General features: G+C 42.5%; 1 protein-coding gene across 1 annotated transcript; it reads right to left on the bottom strand.

The window, feature by feature from the left end:
* Window positions 1-3,769: 3,769 nt before the first annotated feature.
* Window positions 3,770-20,966, bottom strand: LOC115049073 (rabphilin-3A-like). Its single transcript, XM_029511032.1, has 18 exons — window positions 20,895-20,966; window positions 11,151-11,240; window positions 11,018-11,029; window positions 10,672-10,797; window positions 10,420-10,549; window positions 10,191-10,274; window positions 9,934-10,102; window positions 7,387-7,572; window positions 7,112-7,285; window positions 5,785-5,864; window positions 5,564-5,638; window positions 5,053-5,162; window positions 4,839-4,965; window positions 4,691-4,747; window positions 4,424-4,578; window positions 4,243-4,324; window positions 4,001-4,097; window positions 3,770-3,900 (listed from the first exon to the last, which is right to left on the bottom strand). The coding sequence occupies exons 2-18, from the start codon at window positions 11,222-11,224 to the stop codon at window positions 3,770-3,772; spliced, it is 1,869 nt and encodes a 622-aa protein (XP_029366892.1). The 5' UTR covers window positions 11,225-11,240; window positions 20,895-20,966.
* Window positions 20,967-21,260: the final 294 nt, after the last annotated feature.

Raw genomic sequence — 21,260 nt, 5'->3', positions numbered from 1 at the left:
GTGATGAGTGTGAAGCCTTGTTACCAATGACTTCTCTTTCTCTTTCTCTCTGCTCGGTGTGTTGGATTTTTTGTTGTCGTCGCCCTCCTTTATTCATGACTAAATGTGTTGTTTGCTGAAATGGAGGTCAAGCTCAGATGAAGTACTTCTCTGCAGTTCCCAAACAACCAGCAAACAAGAGCTGCCCTATAAACAGGCTGCAACAAAAGGTGCAGCTCTAAGCACCTGGTTAGCATCCACATTCCCGTCATGTACCAAGTTCCAAGTTAGACTCTTAACTCAGCTGAGCAGTGGTAGAAATATGATCAGACAGTCAGTCAGGGATGGCCAGGGACTACACAAAGTCTTAAACTGGACAGGAAAGAAAAAGGGTGCACCCATAACATTTTCTGGGTGACCCTCCCTGCCTCTTAGCCCTCTTCAGCATCACTGCCTTTATCTCAATGAAAAACAAAAGTCAGTTTAGAGTAGGTTTGTATAAATACCTGCTACTGATGCTGCTCATCCAGCAGTGAATACTTCCTGGTGTTTCATCTGAAGCTATATATATATATATATATATATGAATGATACTGACATGAATCTATATTGAAAACAACATTTAACAATACTGTGTCATGAATGTAGCCCACAAAAGACGTTGATGTTTGTAGAAGTCACACACTTCCACTCATGTCCTCACTGGCCACCTCTAAAGGCCACTTTACTGTAACAAAAAGTAAAAGCCATCCACACCTAACTGCTCATATCTGACCGCTTCGCTGCCTTTTCCGCACCACAGAGTCCCCGGTAAGGTCAGGGCCCCCCTCTGTCCTGTCCCTGCCGGTGCGTCCGGGGAACTTTGGTTCGGTGGAGGAGCGGAGTGCGCAAGGAGAGTCCGGGTCCGTCACCAGGCTGACGTTAGACCGGATTTCCCGAGCCCGGTGGTGTTCAGTGGACAGTGGACCGACGTCGCACGTCACCAGACGCAGGTCCTGCGACCACAGGGTGCTGCACAGGGTGCTGTACAGGGAGCGCGCACATTCCGCGTCCTCCAACACAAAGGTGGCGCGCGTCTGGCCTTGAATTTCTGCGGGAGTGGATCTGAGACAGGAGAGACCCGGTCGGCTCATATCTAGGGTTTCTGATAAAATGAGCCATGAGAGGGAGCAGGAACCTGCTTCGCATTTCAGAGAAAACTGGCCGTATAATTAATCCAATTTAAGGCCAGTTTGAAGAGTCTAAGTGATGTAAAGGGATGAAATATCAACTGAAGCTCCAGAGTAGCTGCGCTTTTGATGGTTTAAAGGCAATGGAAGTCATGTGTGCCTCCAGGATAGATGGTGCTGGTTCAAAGGGCCCTCTCCTCATTGGGCTGCTGCTGAAATATGACACGCTTCATTATTTGAGTTGGTGTGCATGCTGAGACGCGGGTACACTTACTTTATGTTACCGAATCACCCTGTAATCCAAAGAAATTATTTATCATGTCTATAAAACTAGGAAGGAAGGCGTGGTGTTGTTGCAGCAATATAATAAGAACTACCCATTACCCATTTGGCTCATATGACATGTAGACATTTTGACTCTATGCAGCTCATTTGTGTTGAAAAAAAAAATCCACTTCCGGTGTGCCACCTGAGCTATTTTTGATCCTTTAATGTCCCCAGTTAAGACAAACACACCTCATTTTTCTCATCTTCAGTTAGCACACAACAGACGTGCGATTTTTCATTCGATTTTATTGATCTGTGTAAACTCTGCAAAATCTTTACATGCAAAGTTATTTGCAAACATACAATTCCAGTCCATGCACTATCTATTTACAAATACAGAGATAAACCCAAGAAACATTCCACTGAAAGGGCAGAGTCAAGTAGAAGACGGCTATAGATAGAGCTCAGAGAGAAGCCTGTGTTTTTTTAAAAAATAATATATATTTATATATCGATTATAATTCATGTCGATCACCATCTGATGATCACCGTAGCTGAAGTAGCACATCATAAGACAGCGTGTAATGCTGTAATGGAGGTTGTTTCAGTCCCTGCCACGGGGAGGCAGAGTGGCTGTACAGAGAAGACAGGACACTGGAGACCTCTGGATGTCAATGCACAGAAGGTTTCATTCAAAGAATGAGAACAATCTCAATGTCTGCTACTGATATTTTTGGATAAGGTCTGATGCTCGGCTGATGTGCTCAGTTTATAGTAAGTTTATCCTGTGGATGCTATCAGACCAGCTCATTCAGATTATAGTCATCATAGTCATGCAGCATATTGGCTCTTGTGTTTAAGTATCAACAGGAATGTTATGGGGAGGACTGTAAACATTAATGGAATTACAATAGCATTAGTTTTCTTACAAAGTATATATATCTTGAACCACAAGACATTTCATGCATAGGTTTTTTTTTGTTTTCATCTCTGTTTTGACATTGGAATAACTTGCAAACAGCTGTATAAATTGAGGTCATTCCGCTTTGTAAGGTGTGCTTTCCTTGGTTTGCTGTGATTAGTAAAGAAACACACACGCTAAAGCCTCGAATGACTGGGACGGCAGAGGGGAAAGCGCCCTGCTTTGTGCAAAGGGTGCATTGATGTAAAAGCGGGCCACGACTGCCCCAGGCACGCGAGAGTCACGAGCACAGTGCATGCAGGTAAAGCTGCACATACTTATGACATAACCTGTTCCACCTTCTCTCTTTGTGAAGCAGAGCAGCCAAATTTGTCAAGGAAACCTGTAGGAAAACGTTACTGTGTGCATTCAGTGTAAACACTGCAGTAGAAAACCTCTGAGGTGTCAGAGTGAACCGCGAGCTGCAGAAGAGAACAGGTAGATGGAGGAGAAACCTATTTCCTGCCAAGTTTAACCACAACTAAGAATAAACATGAAAAATAAACATTGGCATTCACTTCCCAGTTCCTCTAATCAAGCTGTTAATACTTCCAACCAACTCAAAATTCACAGCTTGAATAACCATACATAAAAAGACCTAATGCTCAACTAGTGTGCTATAATTTAAAATCACAAATTAACAACTGATAAAAGGCTCATCTAGCTCATGGTCCACTGACTTATGAATCACCTGTTTATCAGATGTCTATCCTAACCTGAGCAATGTATCAGTATGTAAACATTTCTTCATGGAAATATACAGTATGTGCAGGCCAGTGGACACAGTTGAAATATTTTAAGGTGCAGCTGAGTGTTGTCTGATGTCAGTGGCTTGGCATGCTTATCGAGTCACACTAAGCATGTAATCACATAAAATAATCAAAAATAATACTCTGACAGTCCAATGGGTCTCAGGCATTAGCTCAACTGAGGCATTTATGGGCCTGTCACTTGGTTTTGACTTCAGACGCCGTAACATATTGCTTTTCTTGTCCTGTGCCAGTGCAATTCAAACTTTGTTTTCTTTAGCGGAGAATGTTTCAAGTTCAGCACACTATATAAACATCACTGACAGGCATGATGGTCCTTATGCAGCTGTTCACTAACAGATGTCTTGGTTACATTAATGAAATCTCTAATTCATTTATGCCATGATTTGTCCCAGAGGCAGCTTAAGTATCAGCACAGGCAGAGAAACTGTTAATAAGAAGACAAGAAAGAAGATTATATACCACGTCAGGGAAAAGGATCAATGCGAGCAGTGCCTGTGTGACGATCAGGTAGTGAAAGAACAGATAAACCCAACAGAATGAGGGGAAAAACAAGTGCTATCAGAGGTGAATGCAAACCAAGTGGGGAGTATAGCTCATGCTGCATTGGGGTGGGCAAGTGGTTAATCACTTGCGACGTGATTTTCATTCATCAAGGTATGCCAGCGTTCAATCTTCTTGTCCTTGTTCTTAAGACACTCGTACCAGTGCTTCAGTCTCTCTCCTTTGGCAGTGATACCCAGCTGACACCCACCTGTCAGGGAGAGATCGAGGAATGAGAAGCAGGTGGTGCACGAGCAGGTGAGAATTTCATTTAAGTTGCATCAAAGTAGCGATTGTGATGAAATATTTACCAATGTAGTCATTGGACTTTCCAATGTCATAGTCCCACACAGAGATATCTAAAGTCTTCTTGGCCAGTTCGCTGTGTTTAATGTCATAGCTGAATTCCTGGAATTTGAATTGAGCCATTAATTCATCAATTAAACAATTTCTACACCTGAATTGCGAAAATATTTAACCACATCAGTTGAGTAATAACTTAGGAATATTTTTTTTATTATTTGCCACTCTTGACCTTATACTCCTTACAAACCTCATTAAACTCCGGGTTTAAAGTCCTCTTTTTGATTTGGGTCTTACACTTGGCCTTCTTCCCCATGTCAGGTTTAAGACATCTGCAAGTGACATATACATATAAGCATGCAATTTCATGCATATCATATCAAGAGTCATAAATTGACAAGATGAACGTGCTCCTTGTCTGCTTTACCTACATTTTGACATATGGGTCAGAGTAGCCATTAGCATCCATGGCAGCCAGGTGGACACAGCGCACGACGCCCACAATGAGACGGTTCTGCTGGGTGCTGTACATAAGGGAGATCAGAATACGACCACGCTCTTCTACTTCACCGCCATCTTTGGCTGACTAAGAGAGAAGATGTGTAAAAAAAAAAAGAAAAAAAAAAAAAAAGACTTTTTAGGATTCCTGATAAGCACGTGTAATCTGCCATGTTTGGACATAAATAAAAAGCGTTTGCCTCGTCTTCATAGAGAGAGATGCCTCTGGCCGTCCCGGCTGTTGCAGTTCTCTTTGTCTGTCCAGGGAGAACAATTTTGCACTCAGTCAATAAAAGATTCATACAAGGAGAATTAAATGTTGTTTGACTTTAACTGAGTTTCACTCACAGGGACAACTCTCTCGAGACACACGTTAAAGTTTTTCTTCTGGTTCATCTTCAATTTTTTCAGCGCCACTCTGGTTTCACCAATAAACTCATTATGTCCAAACTTGTCTTCATCGCAGACAGAGAGCCTGCGGAAATCAGAGGAATATTAATCTGCTACACCCTCAAACAAGTCAACTACAGGAATATTAAGATCACTGAGGTTCAGTATCCACCTGAGGGTCTTACGCTGCATGTCGTCATCTGTCAGGCCATGGTAGGTGAGGGTCTCACTCCATACAGGGTTGCGAGTGTTTCTCAAGGTCTTTGTGCGCAGCTTGTTAGACTGTTTGTTTTAGGTTCAGGACAAGAAAAATGGAAATATCTCATAGCAAATTAACGCACTAGTAGTATCACAATATGTGCAGTTTGTGTTACTCTGTCAGTAAGTTACAACAGGCCTTTTGAAGGCAGATGTCACTGTGTTTAGAGCCAGAGTGGCCTAATTCTCCACTCCAGCATAGTCTAACTGCATGCCATTAATATTGCACCGTCACCATAACTTTTACTTTCTGCAAATAATCCCTAAGAGAATTTTATACATTTTATTAATTTGAACCACAAGGTGTCAGACTTGAGCTAACAGAAGCCTCTTTTAGGCCTTTTCCCTTTTTGCTTAGCAGAATATTAAGGGAATAGTCCTTAAGAAAAATTAAAAGCTTGGCGTGGCAAAGGTGTGTCTTGTACCTTACTAGCCCCTGGCAGCAGATGAAGCTTCACATAAGGATCTGCCAGTCCATTTGAGTCCATGGGTTTCAGTCCCTGAGAAGAAACAGGGCACAGTGTCCGTCACATCATTACGAACAGCGCAGACCAATTCATCTAAAGTGCCATTCAAGAGCTTTTTGACATGAACCACTTGATTGTAATTGTCCCTTTGTGTGAGAGAATGAGGAGAATAGTGGTACCTTTGCTTTGAGGATGCTACAGTGGAGGCTGTTGCTCTCCTGTTCATAGAGCAGACTGAACTCTAGAGAGCCAAGGGTGGCTGAAAGAAACCCAGACCAGCCGTCATTAGACCACAGAATGACAGCTGCTCTGCTCTTAAATAATAAGTATAAATAGGGATAAAATGTTTGGAAAGGTACAGGTGCTCTTACAGTTTAACTTTTGGACAGAGGATAGGTAGAAGCCCCGAACGACCAGAAAGTCCTCACTTTGACTCATGAAACATTCACAGGCTTCTATTTACCTTAAGTAAACATCTGAAAAATCTCATCACCTATGAGAACCATAGGATATAAAAGAAATCAAATAAACACTCAAATCTCAGAGGAAGGCATTCAAGAAAATAAGGATCTGGGTGAGAGAAAAAAAATACTGAAGTGCTGCCCACACATATTTTATTTGGAGGACTTTCATTGCAAAGCATAGCTGTTGGGGGACAAAATAATCAAATCTCTTTTGCTAATTTCTCCTTATGTAACTGTTCAACATTTCTGGGCTGAGTTTCACCATAAAACTCTTAACTGTTCCCACTGTCATATATCTCCAAGAGCCAAATGGAAACCAATGCTATTTCTGCCACTTGCCCTCCTAACACACGGGACTAGCTCAAACACAAGGGGAATCTATATCCTTGTTAGCCGTAGTGCATCTCAAATTATTTGTACAGCTCCATATTCCCAGACCTCAATAAAATAAATTAACACTCAATTCCCAAGAAAGAGAATAAAGGCCGTTTGATGCTGCAGGCACAAGCCATTAATGACATAGCACCATTCTCACCAAGAAAATGGGATTTTGAAAAAAAAAGAAGTATGATTTGGAGTTTATATATCACTATTGATCTGGTGAATAAAATCTTAATACACATATTCCTCTGCTTTAGTTCCTTGGACATTGATTTTCATGCTACTCTAACATGCTGTGATTACCATTTGTTATTTTCTTCCCTGTTCAATAGATACCAGACCAATTCTTTCCATTTTCTCTGACTGTTGGGTAACTTATAGATAAGAAATGTTACCAGGAGAAATCAAGTGTCAACACAGAATGAGTCAGAGTCGCTAAGGGAGACAGAAATGCTGCCAAATTAAGGATATTGATCTTCAATACTGTATGCTCTATGACAAGCTGTTTCGTTTTGTTAACTGAAAAAACAAAAGACCCATTTTGTGGCATTTACCTAGAACGAGTGCAAGAAAATCATGTCAAGCTGAATATGAGGTGAAATCAAACAAGACACAGGAGCCATGCTACTCTGTGAGAAGAGTGAGCAGATGGTGTACTCACTGGCTTCATCAGAGTCATAGTCGTTGGCCTCCTCCTCCTCCTCAGCTGGGGGAGGTTGCTGTCGTACAGGAAGAGCACCGTGCGCAGTGGGCTGCCTCCTGTCCTCTCTCACTGCAGGAGGCACTCTCTGCTCTGAAGGAACTGCACCAGAGGAGTAAGTGCCTCCATTTGGACCTACAACCACATTCAGTAAAGTGAGACCTACTACACATAATGACACCACCGGAGTTGCAATATTTGGCTGCTGTAAGGACTGTGTCCTCGCTGTCCCTCACCGTGCTGGGAGACGCTCATTGTTCCGGCAGGCTGCAGTCTGGAGCTCTGGACGGGAACCATCTTCTTCATCACTGCTGGGCTGCCCTGCCCTGCCTCTTGAGGGCCAGCCCCACCAGTGGCCATGCACACAGATGTTGGCTTAGGGGCCACAGGTGGGTAACCAGCACGGCCTTGTGGCTCTGGTCCTAAAAAAAAAAAAAAGGATTAACGTACATAAGGGAAACATAATCACACCACTTCAGGCTCCTGCTGCAGTGGAATCTGTACTCCCAAGACCCTCTGCATACTTTTGATGTTGCAGTTTTTTCATTGCAAAGGCATTGACCTACATACATTACAACAAGCTTGGCAGCCTACTACTGTAAATGCAGCGGCTATAATATGCCCATTTACGGGCAAATCACACTGCACAGGTAATCATGCTGAAAGCGTGAAATGATACAATATCACCCATCATGTCAGCATCACCTGCACCTTCCAACAGCTTAATTGAGCTGCCCCCCCTTAGACTTAATCAAACACCTATATATCTGGATATTATACATACATATATATCTCTGTTGATTGTTTTTATGTGTCTACTTTTCTTGTCAAAGCTGCAGTTCTGTGCGCTTTAATGGAAATTCAGTCTCGGCCCTGTGTGTTGTATTTATAGAAGAAGCTTGGAGATGACCAAATAAATGTTTGATGTCTGTGCTGTCATTTGTCACCTGTGATTATAGACTTGAGTAGTATGAGGTAAATATTTTATTAATTTATTCTGGGTCAATAGTAAGTTGACCATTCTCTGTCCTGATTTGTGGAATTTGTTGAGAGGTTGGCATGCTAGCAGACGGCCAGCTTTACCAACATGTTCATATACGCACCCCTGTGATTTTAACAGGAGATGTTCCACATTTTCAGTTGATAACAAATTATACTGAGTTTGAAGGTCCAGCTTCCTTTTATAGAGTTCAGGGGAGGGGGAGATAGAGTACCGAGCATCCACCATATTTATTGATTTAATGAGCTCCTCTTGTTGAATTTCTTGCATCTTGTTTATTTTAGCAGAGTATGATATAATCTCACAAAAGGCATTATCAGCCACTAGGTTTCTGTCTAATTTCCAGGAGGGGCGTTCCTATTTATAAAGAGGACGAGCAAGATCCAATAATACAGGGGCGTGATCTGCTTCAGTATTCAGCCTTTGTGACAAAGGGAAGAAGGGTCCTGTTAATAAAGAAGTAATCTATTTTACCATATGAGTGATGTACAGAAGAGGATAAAGAAAATGACTTCCTTTGTGGAAACACAAAACGCCAAAGGTCAACACTGCCTATCTATTCCACAAAAGCTGAGAGTGACTTGGGCTTTTTTTAAAGGTTTACGGGTTTAGGATTGGATCAGTCTAGAGCTGGATTAATCACACAGTTTAGATCTCTTCCAAGGATCTATTATTTTGAGTTCAAATCTGGAATTAATGAGATTATTTTTGCTATGAATCGATCATCATCCCAATTAGGGGCATAAATATTAACAAGAACCACAGGCCTGTGGCAGAGGAGCCGTGGATCTGTAATGACAGTGGTGACAGTGAGCTGGATCTTTTTATGTATCAATATTGCTGCTCTGCATGTTTTGGAATTAATGGAATACATTACCCACCCACCCTTTTTTTTTTTTTAGCATGACTTGATCTTTAACCAGTCGGTGGTTTTCCTGGAGGAATGCAATGTTGCATTTGAAGTACTTAAGATGATTGAATGTTTTAGCTCTTTTCACAGGCCCATTTAAACCTTTAACATTCAAACTAACGAATCGCCTTATTTACATTAACACTGTCATTTCCCATGTTCAACTAGACAGAATGAAGAGAAGAAAAAAAATAACAGTGACAAAGAAGAGAAGAGAAGTGATTATGACAAGGTGCACAGCTTCATTAATATTCCCTCTACAGTAAAAGAAGAATACAAGTTGCAAAGCTGCAATTATATGAAGAAATTTAGAATTGATTATTATTATCATATGTAGAACCCATGTAAAAAAAAAAACACACACAGTATGATGGGACTTCCAAAAGGCTCGTGCCTAAAGTGATTAAAATCACAAACAGCCTGTCCTATGTGGACTTGGGACAGAGGGAAAAATATGCCTTGTATTAATGTCTGTAGTTTAAACAGTAAGACATCTTTTGTAAGATATTAGTCTGCCAGGGGAAACGCCCACCCACTTCAACGCTATTTCCATAATGTGTTCTAATCTGGTTTCATCCCCTGCTGAAAACTATCCTTTTTGGAAAATGTGCACAATGCCTAAAAAAGTGAGGAGAATTAAAACTTCAGCTCATGTTGAAATCACAGCAGACGGCCCCACCCAGAGAAAAGGGAAACCTGCATGACGTTTGGCAGATATTAATAACGTCTCTGGATCATATTGCTCAGAATCAGGGGTCCAGTCCAAACAGATCAATCAAAAATGCTGATGAGCACTTGTGGTCGTCTCATGTAAAAGCTCACAATGACTGTAAAAGACTGTAGTCAAAAGCTGAGAGGACAAGTGTTTTTGACCTGCTGCTTGTGGTTGAAGTGCCGCCTCCCTGGGCTCAGAGGCCGGTGGGCCCTGATGCTCAGCCACCTCCTGGGCGCCTGTGTCACTCGGTTTGGATAATGGCATGGGTGATGGCAGGAAATGCTTGGGAAAACCTTTGAAGAACCAGGCACCAGATCTCTTCCAGACCTGAAAAAAAAAAAAAACAACAGGAAAAGTGTATGTTACGTTCCAACAACTGCATTCTGTTATTTGTTGAGCGGTGTCAAGCACTCACCTCTCGCTGTTCTCTGCAGATCTTGCAGAGCCACACGGCACGTGGCCGACTGCTACACTGTGTACCACACTTGGTACACATGTTCTGCATGGCAGGAGAAAAGAAAGGTTTCTGACAACTACGCTGTCATTCCAGACACGGCTTGTACAGCATGACAGCATGTTTTCTCAAAGCAGCAGAGGAGTGTGTTAGACCTCCCCCTGTAGTAATTGGCTGACTCATTACCTACCTTTTTGCAGTCCTCACACACCACTGAGCTGACCCCAGGTGAGCCCAGCTGCTCCCCACACAGCAAACAGCGGGACACTCCATCCCCACACACCGTCTTCTTCATGTCATCCAGGCGGTTTATCAAGCGCCTGCAGCCACACATGGTGACATCTTACTTGAAATGCCAGCGATAATTATTCCAGGTCCAAATGTGTGGATGTCATCAGTTTAAGGTCATTACACATACTGGAGAAACCACTTTATGTCTTACCCAATTCTCTCCTGCTCCATGGCCTCCATTTTCTCAGCACGGGCGATCACGCTGTTTATAATCTCCTTCTCTTCATCTGTCAGGTCTGGGCCTGAACCAGAACTGGGCTGCATGGTCCAGTTTCCCCTGTTGGCCAGCATGTTCTCCAGTTACTATTCTTCAGTGATATCCCATTGCACATTTTCACGCACATTTCACTTTGAGTGTTTGTGCTAACAGGTGAATGGAGTGACTGAATGGATGAATGTCCACTCACAGCATCGACACCTCACTCTGTTCCCCGAACATTTACACAGCAGAGACACACAATGAGGATAAGAGCTGGTGTGGGAGTTGATCTACTTACTGCTCTTTTTCACTGTGTCACAAATCACACGTCAGAGAGATGCAGGAGAAACAGACCAAGGCACGGTTTAGTGTCTGTGTTGCCATTGCCGACAGTCAACATAACAAGAGTAGTTCTGACATTCATGCTTTACCTAGCATGCATGTTCCTCTGCCTGTCGTTGGACATCCAGCGATCCGAGCTGCTGCTCATCACTGTGTCTGTCATGCTGCGTTATCGCAGTCTGCAGGTGTACAGAAAGAAAGACAAGAGAGGAATTCAACATAAAACAGAAAGACAAACCTTAGCTGACACCATAAAATGATACAAACTGTGTATTCGGGTTTATGAATTTGGGCGGGAATGAAGGATTTTATTAACAAAAGCTCTTAGACCCAGGATTGGAGTCCAGTTTGAGTCCACACTCATAATTTTTCTCTATCCTTGTCTGATGCTTATGCAGCACTGACTTAAGCCACCATGAATAGAAATAGTGCTGACCATAAATTGGCAAATTACCACATGCACTTCTTTTAATTGCCAGATTGATGTAAAGCTTAGTAAAAAAGTAGCTAATGATGACCTCCCATTGGTGACAACATGGGCCAAACAACTACCGCAACAGCTCAACAAAAGCTCTATTCAAGTTTGAGAAAAACTAATGACCACTTTTGTTGTGAATTTACATACCGTGACTGAAATAGCAACAAATTATCATCTACCAGTGGAAATATAAGTACATTTGCTTTTGCCAGGTTTACAGCCTGATCGGTGCCATCTCCTCTTGCCAAGCTTGTTTTATCAACTTGCATCCACAAAACATATTCAACTAGTAACTGGACACAAGGAAAACACTGTCAAGACAAAGATGTGGAACGTGTGATCCTAAACTGTGCTGACATGCAGATGGACGGCGGTCCTAACGCAGGTAAAATATTAGCGTGCGTGAGGCAGTGGAGAGAAAAGCTGATGATAAATAGACCTCCTCAACATTAGTGACCCCGGTGAATGTGGGCGGTCGGGGTCGTTTCAATTAATGTGCGCTCCCCACATGAGGGCTAAGCAAATACAGCTGCACATATCGGGGGTAGTGCGGCCAATTATTTTAGCAGCTGTAAGTGAACCTGTGAGGAAATTGAGACTGTCTCTTTTAAAGAGGCAGATGGTTCCATATAGCAGGAGTGTTTAATTATGATACACAGAAAGAGGGGAGGCTTTACTCCCAGGGATGACTAAGCCTCTTTGTCTCTGGTGTTTATGATTGTTCACAGTGTGTTGGTTGATGCTGATGTTTTTAATATAAAGTGATCCATCGCCATATATTTACAGTTCACAACTATTCATACTCCTTTTCCACAGATGCTGGTCAGACTGAGTGTGCGGTCATGTTGTGAGTGTAATGGGCAGGCTGGTGAACATGTTATGAGATCTGCAGGAAGTGATCTTCCCTCCAAGTGCTGCAATTGAGACCAACAGAGGGTCTCTGTTGCTGAGGAGTCCAGACCAAGCTGTGTCATCGGGGTGTTTAACATGCTTTTGCAGTCATTCGTGTGCGTACTGTGAAAAACAGGCCCACATCACATCCCAGCATTAATGACGACAGAAGTAGGTGGTGAGCTTTCAGCTGTTTGACGTCCTGATCATCTGACACATCAGCAATGTCATTTAACCCCAGAGTGACATGGAAAGGATCATACAACGTTGTCAACAGAGATCAAACAGAAATCATGTGGTGGGGAAGTCTGCTGTGTGTGTGAATGTGCAAGTGACTGAGAGCTGCTCCAAGTATCTACCAGACAATACATGGAGTGACACTGCAGCCAGAGGCTGGGGGAATACAGCAGTGTATGTCCTGAGGGGACATACCTGCAGTCAGAGCAGACCAACAGCCTCTGAAAAGGAGCAACAAGAGGGAGAAATACCTCTCTGGAGCCTCACGTTTGGAGAATTGTGATTGTACAGGATGAGGAAAGTGCAGGTAGTGTTTTGGATAGATTCGGTGAGCGATACACACTGACGATGCTTAATGGAAAATCAATAAGTTTCACTTGTCTTTGTCTTTTCACAGCAGTAAAACCTCCTGATAGTGAAAGGGTGGGGTGTGCCGCCGTCTCCCTCATTCAGCTGCTCGCATTATGCTGTGTAACATCAGCCTATGTACCTTTTCAGCTCTAATCTGTTGCTGCACTGTTTCCAGGATTCACAGAATAACAACAAATTTGCTGTGCTATCAATAGCCACTCTGGGTGTGGGCTTTTCCCTCTGATCCTGCTGCTGCATCCAGCCAACATCCAGCACAGTCTTTAGGGAGCTTTTGTCTTTGTTCCCACTTTCCAGCAGCAATCCAACGTCTCAGACATTACTCTGAATATTGTAGTGTGTATATATATGCTGGTGTTTTTTGTGTATGCTGCTGCTCTCCAGCTTGACCCTCCTTCACTTGCCAAAATTAAATATCCCACTTTTGTCAAACACGATTGTCCAGCAGAGGTGCAAGGAGAGACACTGAGGGGCGGGGGCATTCAGACTTGGGCTGACTCAGACAAGTGAGAGCTCTGTGGTGCTGGGGCTAGATATTACTGCATCACAGAAGGGGACTCTTAGCTGAGGTGACAATCCAATTAGCATTCAGGGGATAGTCTGAAAGATTCACATTTACCATTTTCTTATCAAGAGCTGTCAGCATCCGCTTGGATGCCTGAGACATAGAAAAGTACTGTTTGGTTTTATCTACTGTACAGCCAGAGAGCATTTACATCTGAAAAGGGTTTTAAATGCACATATTCAAAAAAATTGCTGAAGGCCAGTTATAAGACACCAACTTGAAAAATGAAAAAATGCCACATTGAGCCTTATAATTCTAAAGTTACGTCACTGTGGCACTGACGAGTGTCCTCGTCTGTGCTGTTTGAGATTATAAATGAAACTAATCTGCGTCATCTCTGACTTGGTGGAACAGTCATCTTGTACGTGTTTTCCTCCTCTCATGAGGGATGATTCAGTCAGGTGGTGGGTTCTTCTCCGAAGAGCAGTGCATATTTTTCTGTTCTCTGTTTTAGAAAATGTCATGCAGCCAACGCAGTGGTGTGTCGCTCCATCGTGGTCTCCAGGAAGTGCACAAGCAACCACATCGGATCATGTCTAAGACAACAAGAGAAAGACCCGAGGAAAGAGCATCGACTCAAGACAAATCATCTGCTCGATGGTCCTAAGTCATCCACCCAGTAGGATGTCTCCCAACAGACTTTCATATGGGGGTGGAGGAGACCAATTTAGAAACCTGTGTCTCCTCCTCAGGGCCTGAGAAGATGCTCAGTGCAAATCTGGATGTGTGCATCTTCAGGGACGGATGCATACGCCAGCCGAAGAGCACTCCCTACATATTTTTCATCCATTTTTAGAAAAACAGCCATGAATTCTCCTTGGATACTTGGAGTGAGTGCTCAGCATGAGTAACCAGCTTCAAGCCTTATAAGGCACCTGCAGAGATTAATGTTGTGAATGTGACTTTCATTTACAGGTGTATGACTCATTGCTGCAGCCACAAGACAAGAAGAAAACAGACTGGAGTAAGAGCACCTTGTTATGGGCCGCAGTCAACATTTTTTCAAGATTTGGGTTTATGCTTGTGGAGAGAAGAGCCGACAAAGGCAGGGTGTGTGACCACATGTCAGTGGGACATTGATGAATTGATCCACCAGGGATCATTATGGACACACCACTAAGAGCATGAGAAGGGATGGGGACTGAGGGGAAAGGGTCATCTTAATGTTACTGAGATCATCAAAAAAGAGAAAGACGGTGCTTCATCATTAACAAACAATTTATCCTTTCAAGTACTGGTCACAAATTGACGAAGAAATATTTCTCATTTCTGTAAGAAAATGTAAAAAGATTTTTGAGTTCTTCTAATATGTAGATTAGCTGATATTGCTTTCTTCTTTTATAACTATCATAAAATTAATATTTTGAAATGTGTAATGATGATGATTTTCACTCTTTTATAGCATTTATGAATGATTTATAAAGTCATTTCAAAAAGCCCTTGAAGGACAGCTGAACTAAGTAAAATGAGTGTGACTGCATTTGTACATCATAATATATTAAAACAAAACTACATCATATGTGCCCATCCATATTATTTCTTTAATCCTACCGTATTTGTAGATTTATTGAATATAATAACATTGAAGACCTGCATGGTACTTCACTTGAATTCCAGGGCAAGAATTCCCTCGCCATCCTCCAAGAAGGACATTTCTAAAATGGGCTAATGAGAATTAGAATCAATGAACAATTGGTTTCATTCTAATTTATCTTTTATTATGTCTCATATTTTAATGCCTCGGGCTAATATGCATTTAGTTATAATGATAGTTGCCTTAAAACTCTGCCGTAGCCAACCACCCCCCACCCCAACTGTTCACCAGCCCTTACCACTGCACAGCGGTGAAATCCATTTTCTAAGGTGCTGATGCAAAGTAGATGCTACATTTGATATTCACATCAGCACAGCATGGCCAAATAGTCCTGGTGAAGCTATACACATCTTTTCTGGTTATTGTTACCATCAAAACATACACAATGTTTTCCAAAGATTCAATCATTTTGTTACAAAATAGTAGCTCCGCTATAATATCTTTAAATTGAAAGGCTTATACTGTTTTGTGTGAATTTCCATTCATAATTCATCATGTGGTAAAACTATGAACAACATTGGTAAACCAAGCAGAGAAATGGACAAATAATTATTATAAAGTCAGCGTGATGCCGTATCTCCTGCTCTTTATTTCCAACACAAAAAAAAAGTGAAATATTGACTATACATTTTCAGATTATATATGAAGAAACAAAATCTAAATCTGGATATGAAGAGACGTTAAAAATAAAACGTCATTTTTCTTCCTCTACCATCTGGCCTGGCAGAAACTCAGATTGTCTAATGTATTATGAAAGAAAACACAGCCTGAGACCCTCAGACAGGAGAGCCTTGGCTTGGCTGGTCTACAGATACGACTCAAGTCCTGTGGTGATCTGGAACATCATGCCTGAGCAGGGAGGAAATAACTCTATTTCTTTCTCTTTTTTTTTTTTTTTTCATTTTCATCTCTTCTTTGTTCACATTTCTAAATATGGAGACAATCTGAAGTCAATTTTTCCAATATAAAAAGATTTTGGACAGAAGGAAAGAAGTCCTAAAAGATTAGAAAGATTAAAAGTCAGCGCAAGACGACTTGAATAAAGAGGTGGGATCTCTTTCAGAAAAGATCATAAAGCCTTCAATGAATATTGCTGGGTCATTGTTGAATTATGCATCATCTACAGGTTCATTACAAAGCTCTGAAGAGTATGACAGATACCTTGACTCACACATAGGCTACATGTCACAAGAAAGTGCAATCCTCCTATATATTTTGTAAAGAAACATGTGGGCTGTTGGTTTTTCTTTCTATGACTGTGCAGACTGTTCTTACAGACAGAAAAACTGGCCAGGCCACACTCATAAGTGCCATTCTGCGTGCAGTCTGGTACACCCAACAATAATTCTTTGGTGATCAGCTTTGTTCCAGCAGTAAAAACTGGAACGAATAAGGGAAGCCTTTGTACATATGTTGGCTGAAGTGCCAGGTTAGGGGAAAGAGCCTTCAGATTTGGTAAAAATCACTGCCATTATAGAATCAAAGATTATAGCTTGGGGGCAAATTTATAGCCACATTCACTCAAACAATGTCTCTCTGCTGGTCAGTGAGTCTACTTCTTTGGTTAAGAGTAAAAATATCTCAACATGAATGGGCATTCTCAGTTGGTCACAGATCTGTTTAATTTTTTCCAACCGTTATCGTCATTGAAATATTTTTTTAAATACTTGTTTGGGTGTATAACCAAGCCATACCTTCCAATCAGCCTCAGCTTCATTGGTGGTTTCTGATTATTAAATGTTAGCATGTGAACATGGTATGGTGATCATGGTAAACTGCTTAGCTGCTGATCCGCATGGTAACATTATCGCTGTGAGCATATTAGCTTGCTGATAGAAGCAGTTCGATCAACAGACTGCATGGCTGTAGACGACAAGCACCAAGTTGTTTCTTTAAGTTGTGTCTTGTATGTGACAGAAATAACTGCTTAATTAAATGGGCCTCTGAATTCCCAGATTTGATCAATAGAAAGAATTCATTATAGATTATTGGACATTGAATAATTGATTTACATCCTCCTGTCTATGTGCGCTGATCATTTGGTTCTCTTAAACTAAGTCATCACAGTGTTCAGCCAATGCTCACACGCCAGGCATATAGGGCAATTGGGTACGAAGGAGCAAAAAATACGAGGTATCCACCCACTCCCAGTTGCATGGCATCCAACTCCAACCATCTCCCATAGAGGACTGTGAGATGCCAACGCACTGAGGCCTGGGCAAGCTTGTAAAGCACTGCACCAAGAAACCCTCCACTGCAGGAGGAAAACATCACTCAGCGTTTTTTAATTATTTACAACTCCCACCCCCATTGCCTTACTCTCTTTAAGGTATTAGTGCGCACTGTGCGTGCTTATTTATCAGACATTATGCTATGCAGAGAGGAGTGGATTAAGTGAAAAAGGATGACAGAGGGCCAATTAGACTGAAAAATGATTGAGCTCAGATTTGGGAAACAGTGTGGTTCGTTAGTCCCTTAGGTGTGTAGCATTGTCAAATCAAACATGGTTTCACTCAGACAATCGCACTGACAGGGGCCATCTGTAGAACCATCTGTGAGGACTCTTCACTCCTCAAATGGAAGAGTGTTGTAGCGTTTCAAATACACTCAGCTACTTCCTCTAAGCAGGCATGGCTCCAGGTCCCGCATCGCTGAGGAACAAACAGGAAAGACCATCCAGTGACCGACAAGCTACCATGCTGTCATCCCGCTATCACTGCTGGCCCTAACCAACCGACCTGAAGAGGTTGGATGCAGTGTAATTCATTCTTAAATTTAGCACAATACACGCTGAATGAGGAAGAAATGTCCTAAAGGCATAATTTCTGGTAACCAATTCTCAAATTTAGCAGAAAATGTCTGTTGACCCACAGATGGCATGCAGAGATGTCACCCAAGGTATTATTCTCAGACAATAACACATAAACCGCTGTTGGACATGGAGCACCCAATTAGCTGCACTCGAGCAAGAGCCTGCGGTAAGTCTCACATTTGCTGGCCTGAAGGTGATCCATCCCGGTATGCCCTAGAGGTACAAGGTGGGACTTTGAGAACTAGCTGCTGATGCACTGGCATCACGCTACTTCAGTTTTCGTCCATCTTATCTCTGGGAAATAAGTACTGCCAGACAGGGGCATTAATTCAGCGCAGTAAAAGTCTATTGAAGACTTTCCACCTATTTTGTAATAACCAGATGTAATCAAGAGCCAGTGGCTGTTGAGATAAACTCCATGGTTCGTACAAATAAAGAAAGAAGTCAGATCTATCAGTTCTCAGTGTGATGGGCATGCCTCTGTGTCACTGCTTTGAAGATTTGGCACTTTCAGCAGGCAGATATTTGACCCTCCCTTTTGTTCCACCAGCGAACAAGCATGTACAACACCCTTGGGTGCTTTTAGCTGATCTCCTTTGGCAAATGACAGCATGCTCCAAGCTGGAAACACTGCAACACAAAAAATTAGCTTTGACCCAACCTTGGAGACTAAAACCCCAGTGGGGAACCTTGGCAAAGTGACTCGAAATACAAAGTTTGTTTATTCAGACGTCACTCTGAGCCTCTGGGACAAGAACATTACTGCAGCTACAGTGTATGCACAGAAGTAATTACTATATTAGTTTCGGAGGTTGTAAGAAATGTTGCCTGTAGATACCCTGATGGTCATAGATTCAGTCACAGGCTGAATGTATTTTTATGTTTTAAACTCCTTGCTTTCTTGGGGTATGTTTTTTTAAAAGGTGACATTAATTACATCTGTCGTTTTCCAATATGCCACAAGTCAGACCCAGATCAAGTAGATCTAATCACCACTTTCAGACTGGCCAGCAAATCGATTTTACATCAGACACTCTGAGGGGAATATGAAGATGAAGCCACTCCCTTTTGAAGCTCGGCCACGAACGGCAGAGTAACATCACTCCCAGAGTAAATTTTAATAAATGTGCACAACAGCAGGGCACTGAAACCAACAGATCTTTAGAGCAGAAATATAATTTTGGTTCAAAGCCTCATGTATGGATTGTGAAGAGCAGAGGAGCACAGTGTCAGGCACCTTTACCAACTGTGGCCATGGTAACAGCAAGATCAGAAGATGAGAATCAGAATGATTAAATGCCGTGTGAAGGTGTGTCCACCGCCCTCTGTGTTTGTAGTAAAATGTATCTGTGCCAAATTGCTTAGCCCATGCAGAACAAGCCATTACTAAGATAACAGTGTCTGTGCTGCTGCACTTTGTCAGAAATGAATCATACTTCTTGCATGGTTCTCACCAGCATGGTTATAGGGAGGAAGACAAGATGAAGACACGGGATTATGGGAGCAGTTGCCTTGTATTCCTTTGCTTTAAATAATGCAGTTAGTGTGCAAAGCACTTACTTCATTCCTCCGTCTTTCTTCACCTTGTCCCTAAACACCCGTGTTTCCTAGTGCACTCTATGTCTCATCTTATCGTGTATTATTTTTTCCACTCTTGTCTATTTCCATTTTTGCTCAGCACAGAAAATAGTGTGAGGCTGGCAAACAGACAGAAATAGAGAGAGAGAAGTATCAGCATAAGTAAGGGTGTCCAATCACTACTGTGGGTGCTCATGTGAGAGGAGGCAGCTGCAGATATCTCTGAGACAGTTCATTCAGTCTTTTATCCCCTCCCCCATTTAATCCCCATGCTTCAGGTCTGTAGGAGGAGTTGGAGATGGTGGAGCTGGGAGGACATCTGTGCAGACATAGGCAGAAATGAACTGGACAGGTCAAAAAAGTCTACATACAGAACAGACTGCTCTGACCTACTGAGCGTAATAACCCATCATTGCAGGATGAGATAACACCACAACAAGTAGGCGCCAAAAGCACCTGTCCTGTGGCACAGCTGGAGTTGAAAGCTGCCCTGCCCAGATCAGCATGTGAAGGCATCACTGTTGCCCCCCCCCCCCCCTCCATCTCAGTCTGCAGCCACATCAAGCTCTGATGTTCACTCCTAAAAAATCCTGCAGCAACGCCCAGGGACCGCATCCACACAATCTCCCACATGACTTACCAGGTCTGTTTTCTTATATCAGATCTGCAACAGGGAAGCACCTCGATGCAGTAGTGCCGCCAGTCAGCACTCTTGTTTTAATTAATTTTGAAGGAGATTAAAACCAGCTACGCCAAGAGTTCATCAGCCATTCATGAAAAAACTGAGTACATAAGCATAACACCAAAGCATGCTGTAGTAGATCAATGCAACAATTCAATTTAAGAGGGTCTGAATGAAAGTCACATTCTACTGTCTGCGGCAGAATTTTCAGCAAGACCTGTGTTTTTCTCTAAAACAAAAGGAATCAACCAAACGTACATTTACATAACATGTATCTCACATAGGTTTAATTAGCAGCAGCCTGCATACATTCAAAACACACATTCTCCCTCTTTAAATTTAAATGACACAGTGGGGAACATGACCATAAAAAACAATGGAGCTCTGAGCCATCAAATCCATTAAATGCGAGCAATGGGGTACGTTCCCTGGTTAGAGATCTTCTCCGGCTCCTCTCCCTCTTGTGAATGAAATTCTGCATTCATTCAACTTGTAAGTGGAAAAAAAAATAATAATAATAATAAATAAAAATTCTAACACACTGAGACACCGGCCAAACGCACCAAACTACACAAACTACACAGGATGCAATGTTTGAAATCCTTCGGAGGAGCTCGGAAAGCCTACCTGAGAATCCGGTCCCGTCTACCTCTCTCTCTCTCTGGGAGCTGTCAGGGAATGATGCGGACTAAATTTCTGTGCAGCGCTTGGATCTGGCCACAGAGTCACTCATTGCGCATGGTGCCTGTCACCCAAACCGCGGTGATTTATTTATTTATTTATTTATTTTTGTAGCTTGGCGGGGTAGTCTGTGGCCGGAGGCACGGTGGATATCCAGCGATGCGTGGGAACTGGGCTTGTGTGCTGGCGCGGAGGACGGGAAGCCCTTGGTACCCTGGGAAGGAAACCCCTGGATGTGGAGGGATAACGCGGTCGCCCATCACCTGATCGGACTGTGTCCGTGTGGACACGCCTGGTGCCTGAAGTCCCGTC

This window comes from Echeneis naucrates, chromosome 9, assembly GCF_900963305.1.
Source record: "Echeneis naucrates chromosome 9, fEcheNa1.1, whole genome shotgun sequence".
Taxonomy (NCBI): domain Eukaryota; kingdom Metazoa; phylum Chordata; class Actinopteri; order Carangiformes; family Echeneidae; genus Echeneis; species Echeneis naucrates.
This window is presented reverse-complemented; position numbering and strand designations above follow the sequence as displayed.